Below are 7,176 nucleotides of genomic sequence, written 5' to 3' on the forward strand. Positions count from 1 at the left end.
CTGCTTTAACTGGAAAACTTCTGATTCTTCTTTAAGTCAAAAACAAGTGGATAATAATGGGCTGTAATAACATTGTTACAGTATTTTCACCTCTCACTTCCTGCACATTCCCAGTTGTGACAGATCAGGGAGAAAAAAAAAAATCCTAAATTTAATTAGTTTGCAAAATCTGTTGATACATTGTCTTGTCTCAAAATCTAGAGTATCTTTAACTGTCACTTTGCTCACTAAAATGGTCTAAACAATTACAAACACCCTAAAAATCATTTCCCCTACAGTTTACAAATACTTATCTTTAAATAGGTGAAAATAAAAAATATTTTTAAAAGTATACTTAGGGTGTCTGCTTGCAAACCCCAAACTTTATAAATAAATAAATAATAGTTTATAAACCCTATTATAAATGCACTGAAACTACTTCCATTGTAACTGTCATTTTTATTAAATCTGGAACCAATTCAGTAGTCCACAATACCTGGCAATATTTCCCTAGAGATTACCAAAAGTCCTCTGTCTCTGCAGAAAACTCTTTCTGCAAATAATCTTCTGTATTTGCCAAAATGTAATTGCTTTAATAACTAGAACCATCATATAAGCTAAGCTCAAGACCCTGTTAAAATCCAATGAAAATCATCCTCTTATGCCTATTGTTCCAATGGTGAGTCCTGTGAAGAGTCCCCTCCTAAGGACTGAGAGATGCTGGCATGTGCCTTCATTCTGATCCTAACAGAAAAATGAGTATCTGCATGGGTCTAACAGAAAGAAATGTTGAGAAAACAAGCAAACAAACAAACAAAACCCCAAAAAAATGGAAACAAACCAACCAACCAATCCTCAATCATTTAAGAGGGGTCAAGATATATTCTTTTAATTAAGATTTTTTTTTTTAAAAAAAAAAAAAGGTAATGCTTTCTTTAAAAATTGAGTTTTTAAATGTAGTTGCATAATATATTCCTAGAAAATGAAACAAAAAAGCAGAAAATCAAAATTCTTAATTCCAAATAAATGCCTTGATGTAATCAGAGACTTTCTTCAGATTTTCTTGCGTAAGCAAATCAGTAAATTGGGATTTCACAAATGATTCAGACACAGTTTTACTTAAGGTCTTACCCAGTTATCTCCTATGTGTAAGGCTATCAGTTTTTTACTTTACCTTTTTTTTTTCATATTCGTTTTACAGAGTCCTTGTAATTTACTGTAGATTTACTGTTAAAAATCTGCCTTAAATAATCACACAACTGCAAGGATGGTGACTGAAGGCTGGGATTATCCCAGCTTTCCTCTCTTTTCTTTTATTTTAGGCTCCTTATGACAACGTCCTTCTACAGCAGCCTGGTGATTGAGGTACGATCTCTGTCTATCCCTCCTCATGACAAAATAAGTCAGAGCATGCATGTTATATCACTGGTTAGATGCTAGCAGTAGTAGTGAGTTGTTAGATTTATTAGCTTTTTTGCATGATATTTAGCAAACAGAGATGAGAGAACTGATCAAGGCCATCAATAAAGCCAAAATGTAAAGCCAAATTGAGGCTCGATATGAAAAGTACAGGTTCATGACAACAGACAAACCTATGTCAGATATTATCTAATGTTACCCTCTACACATCCAAACTGAGCAGCTGGTTTCAACTGTGCTACTTCAGACATGTCTGTACTCAATAATACGCCACTTTTGCACAACCTTGCACAACAAAATAGTCAAACTACTATACTCATTACCCCTAAAGACCACTCTCATGAGACTGCGTTCAACACACAAGTAAAATTTTTCTCAAATTATATCTCCTTTTGATTCATGATGTTCTACAACAGTAAGCAAACAAGCCAAATGATTCCACTTGTTCTTTGAACAGCTCAAAGCATGCAGAGGTTTGCACAGAAACTGGAATTCAGCTATGCCCCTCTTTGTTTATGACTTTACTTGTACAATTAGACCACTTGGAAGGCCTCATAACATGATGTCCTCTCAACAGAGCAAGAAAGAACAAGTCTGGTGGAAAAGACAAGCAAATGTTTCCTTTAACTTGGCAGTGGACAGAAGGGTTGCCTATCACTCATTTTGCTTAGGGAATTAATCACAAACCAGCAGAAATGCTACCTGTCTTATAAAGAAGGTTTACAGAACCTTTAAAAGGCTGCAGCTGTCTATAGCTGTTTGTAAATATAGGTCTGCCTGGATGGTTACTGTCAAATGAGGTGGAAAATGACAGAATTGGAGTTCCCTGCACCTCCTTTGTATGGATGCCACTAGCAATACAAAGCAAGACAAAAGAAATTAGCTCTTCGTAGACAAGTGCAAAGACAAGATGTTCACCCACCAGCGTGTGCACCCACCTGTGAGTGACAGAGTAATTCCCAGAGTCACCGAGTTCAACTGGCCAAAACTCCAGAAAATTCATGTGGGAAACAATTCTATGTGTTTCCGTTATCAGTTGCTGCTTCCCAGCATTTTCTTTGTACCAGTTTGTGGATGCTTCTTCCTGCAAATGTTCTTGCATTGACTCAGGATAACAAAGGAAAAAATATTCCCCTTCTAGCACGTCAATAGAGGTACGAAGGGGACACAGCTTCTCTTCAGAGAATGAGGAAAAAAGATACATTAGGAAGCCAAGTACTTCTTTCAGAAAATTACATCAGCCTGACTTTAAAGTGATTTGCTGTGCTGCTGGTCTTTTATAAAGCATCTTTCCTTCAGTAGAGTGGTTTGGCAGTATTTGTTTATTCCAGCAATACTTAATGGAAAACTTGGTTTTTCTACCTCACCCAAGCAAAACTGGAAGGAAAAGGGGACTGAAAAAAAGACATTGCCCTGAGATTCTTTCATGTGGATCCAACAGTGTCAGAATGAAATGGGCACAAACAGAGGGATGTGACCTCACTCTACAGTAAAGCAGTTGCCACCAATGGAAGTGGAAAGGAGAAATTCTTCACGTATGGTTTAACATGACAAATACAGGTAGTCCTCAGAACTAGTCAGCTGCCATAAAAGCAGAGATCCTGTGAATTCACATTTGCATTTTCTTAACTACAGTCATTTATTTCATTAAAACTATGCCATTATGTGTTTAGATTTCTTAAAAACATCGGATATCTTTGGGAAAGTTGCCTTGGAATGAGGTTATGTGTGCAAAAGTTAGTCTCAAAGTCTGTTTTTCCAATCAAATTGCCCAAATTTACCTTTGTATAGAAAAGTAATTAAAATTACAGAAAAGAGACCATGGTATAGCATTAATAGTCAAGAATAAAATAAGCCTTCAGTCTCTATTTCCTCCCAGATTCTCAGAGATTTTTGTTGTTTGGCAATTATTACAACCACTCTTCTAGCTGGCACAAAAGGAAGCAGGCTCATTCTCTTCCTTGCTGTGGTTCTTCATACAGTCATACTCCCATACAACATCAGATGTCTTCAGGTAGCACCTCTTATCTTTTTATTTAATGATTTTGGTATTTTGGACCAAAATTCCCAAATCTGGAGCTAGGCTGAAATTGCCAAAACCTTTAAGATTTTGTTAGTAGCTACAAAACACAAAACTTGCCCTGCTCTAAGACACTGTCAAGAAGACGCCACATATTCAGCAAACACGTTCAAGGGTCTACTCCTGAAGACTTCTACTTACCAGTGGCAGATTCAATGATAAACATTAAAAACAATATCATCAGAGTCATTTTCTTGAATTGCTTCTCCAGAAAAATGAAACTGATTTTTTCTTGCTTGTTCTCAAAGTCTAAGAAAAACAGATTCACATTTCATCACAAGTACAGTGAAACTGATTCCTTTGAGCATGTGGGCAGTGTAACTACTGCCTGGTACCAAAGAGGGCTTTCCAAATGGAAAGTTATAAATTTTTGTTATACCAGCTGTTTTCATAAGTCAGGCAAGGTTTCTTGATTTTTCTTGGCAAGTTCATTTTAGATTCAGAAAGCACTGCAGGGTTTCCTTGCTCCACTTTCTTGTTCACTACATGTATTTCATATTCCTGATTAAACTGACAATCCTACAGAAGCATTCAAACTTAGATCCCAAGCCAGTAGACACCTACCACAGGATACAACAGGCAAGGTATCTTGATTTTTCTTGGCAAGTTTTAGATTCAGAAAGCACTGCAGGGTTTCCTTGCTCCACTTTCTTGTTCACTACATGTATTTCATATTCCTGATTAAACTGACAATCCTACAGAAGCATTCAAACTTAGATCCCAAGCCAGTAGACACCTACCACAGGATACAACAATGTTTTTTTTCTCCACAAAAAGTATAAACTTTACTGGACTGGATCTTGTAGAAACAGCTAGTAGAAACTTCCCTTGCCTTCAGTGACAGCAGCACAATGCTGACAGATTGGATCTCTTGATGGCTAATTTTGAGTCTGTTGGAAAACAATGAGATCTACAATTTCATCTTATGATTTTGTCTATGGAACCAATAAGCATGAGCTGGGAGTGCTAACATTCCCACTGAGAGGGAGGAGATGAAGAAGCTCATATTCAATTTCTTCACATGCATTTAACTGTGCTTTCAAAGGCAAATAGAAAACACCACTGAAAAATACCAGCCTGGAATATCTTCTCTGAGATTCCTCAGAACAGGAGGTTAACTGGCAACCAAAGGCAGAGCCAGTCCTAAGTCCATGCCTCAGCTTTGCTTACAAAACAGATTAGGTGCATACTAAGCTCAGTTCAACCTCTGCAGCCAATTCAGACAACCTTGCTTAGTCATTGGCCCAAGCACACAGGGACAAATGAGACATACACACACAAGCCACATTTCACAGAGAGCTGCCAAAAGAAATTTCATTATCATTCTCTTTCTTTGGTTTTATTACCTAAACCTCTTGCAATTTCAGAAAGCACATACTTACTGTCATAAGACACTGCCCTGAGATTTAAAGTCAGAAGCTATCCATGAGCAAATGTGGCCAGAGGCAGGATGTTACTGCATCTCCAGTAGCATTCCAGAATGGCATCAAACTGTGCAGCAGCTCTCTTATCATTCTCCCTAGTTCTTTAAACGTATGCCATCATCCCATCAATCACTGTAAGGAGATGAAAGAACAGTTTCACATCCCTTTTTTCAGACTGACTGGCAGGCAAATCCAGATTTAGGAAACAGCTAAAATAAGCTGGATGCTGAGTACTGCAACAAGCAACTTTAAAGGGTCACAGAGTAAACTGATCTGGTTTCAATTCCCTTCTACACATGGAGACTCAAACTGTTACACTTCGCAAGGACAGAAGAGCCTCTCTCTTTATTTTCACTTCTTTAATTTACTTTTCATTTTTCACCTTATCACATACAGAAGAAATACAGCTGTTACAGACCATGAAACTATGAGCCATTACATAAAGATAAAATCACCTATCATCATATTTTTAATTCTAAATCTCATTCTTGGTACTTCACATCAGCACACTGGAAGTTTGGAATGCAGAGCAGAGCCCTTCATTCTTTTAGCAGGGATTTAAGAATACAGTATAATGCAAGCTGCTTATTGATAACCAGGTTTGAGATTAGTGGCTACTATGAACAAGAAAACACAGGTCCTTAGTCTTACTCTCACGTTGCTGTTGAACCTGACCAGTTTGTCTGAAATGGTTCTACTCTAGGCTAACAGTATTTAGCTTTCAGCCGTATGATTTGCAGTACTCTTTGATTAAATTTTAGGAGGGGGAAAAGAGGAGGAAAAAAGATAAATGCTTGTGGTGAAAATCAGCTAAATAAATTAAGAAACAGTACAATTTTTAGTTTTCATAAAGAAATGGAGAGTTATTTTAAAGTAAAGGCAGATTCTCTGCCTAATGAAGGAGTACAGAAATACTCTGTGGGCAATAGCAGGGAATAACTGCTTCAATGAAAAAAACTATAAAAAGCAGTTGTCTATAATGCCTAAAGCAACAATAGCCTTAATCATGGTTTTAAAACTTCATACATGCTTCAGCCATCAATGGAATTTTAATAAATAAAAAAGGTACTCAAAAATAATTGTGCCATTGTGAAGTCAACAAAAATCTTTAAACAAACGAAAGCTTTAAGTTCTGTAAAGTGCATTAATCATACCTCAGGAACTAGACAATTGTGTGTATTTAAGCATCTTTATAATGATTCCTCATTTTCCTACAATCACCAGAGCATTTTGGAATGAAAGTGGCCTGATAACATGGAAGTGATCTTCAATCTTGTTAAAGTAACCTATTTTTATTAATCCTTTTGGAAATCAGAATTTGGTCCCAAAGTGCTGTGACTTCCTTTTTTTTTTTTTTAAAACTAATAGACTTTTCTGAATGTCAGACTGTTGGAACAAACATTTTAAGGTCAAAGGAAGAAAGCACTAATCTTATCTTTTTAAGAATGGCTTCTTGTGGATTTAAAGTATTTTTCAAAGATCACTTCCCAGTGTCATAATCATGTGTGTAGGATTTATGAAGAAAACAAAAGGATCTGGTAGTTGCCTTAACTACACCAGGTCCAAGCACCATTCTGCCAGAATTGCAATCTATTGGTGAAAATTCGTTCCAAACAACACAAGTGAAATTGTTTACTTACTATGCAAGTCTTGCCAGGTGGAAAGCAGATGCAGAGGTGGTCTTCCAAACTCCAGAGAGTTACAACTTGTACTTACAGCTCTTCTGAACCTCATCTGTCACTAGAAGCAGAGAGTAATCTCTCTCACCACATGAGCCAATACATAGACAGCTCAGTTTAAAAAAATGCCCTGAAAAAGGAAAAGGGGATTTTCTCACCTTGTGAACTGCTGACTGCAGGGAGAATGGAAAAGGTAGATGTGAGAAATTAATTTTTAGCAGCACTATGGAAAGGTAATAGCAAATTACGAACGTTAGCGTTTCTAAATGAGGCACTTAAGGGCTGATACACAAATGTTTTAGGCATCATTTTTGTCTGTTACCATGTACAATAGCACTTAAGGAGCCCATTCTGCTTCAGAGGTTTGAGGAAAAGGGCTGGGGCAGCCCGGGGGGGGGACACGACTTTACAGTGCCAGTATGTTGAAACAATCCCTTTTCAGGACTAAATTATTTACGTCGTCTCTGCAATATAGGGGAGAAAAGCATATCATGAGCCCGGAGGGCGATACCCGAGCCAGGCAGCACGGGGTAGCGCGGCAGGGCTGGGGGGATAGGCAGGGCGGAGGCGGGGGGCAGGGAACAGGCAGGGCTGG

The 7,176-nt window shown here is 37.7% G+C and overlaps 1 protein-coding gene across 1 annotated transcript in view; it reads right to left on the reverse strand.

Moving 5' to 3' along the window:
* IL18R1 (interleukin 18 receptor 1) overlaps positions 1-3,668 on the reverse strand; it is a 15,931-nt gene extending 12,263 nt beyond the window's left edge. The window contains exons 1-2 of the mRNA XM_008950342.1: positions 3,620-3,668; positions 2,337-2,574 (exon numbers count right to left, since the gene is read on the reverse strand). Coding sequence (XP_008948590.1) covers positions 2,337-2,574; positions 3,620-3,668 — 287 coding nt within the window. The remainder of the gene's footprint in view (positions 1-2,336; positions 2,575-3,619) is intronic.
* Between the last annotated feature and the right edge of the window lie 3,508 nt (positions 3,669-7,176).

The sequence above is a fragment of the Merops nubicus genome, unplaced genomic scaffold (assembly GCF_000691845.1).
Source record: "Merops nubicus isolate BGI_N331 unplaced genomic scaffold, ASM69184v1 scaffold14692, whole genome shotgun sequence".
In the NCBI taxonomy this organism is placed as follows: Eukaryota; Metazoa; Chordata; class Aves; order Coraciiformes; family Meropidae; genus Merops; species Merops nubicus.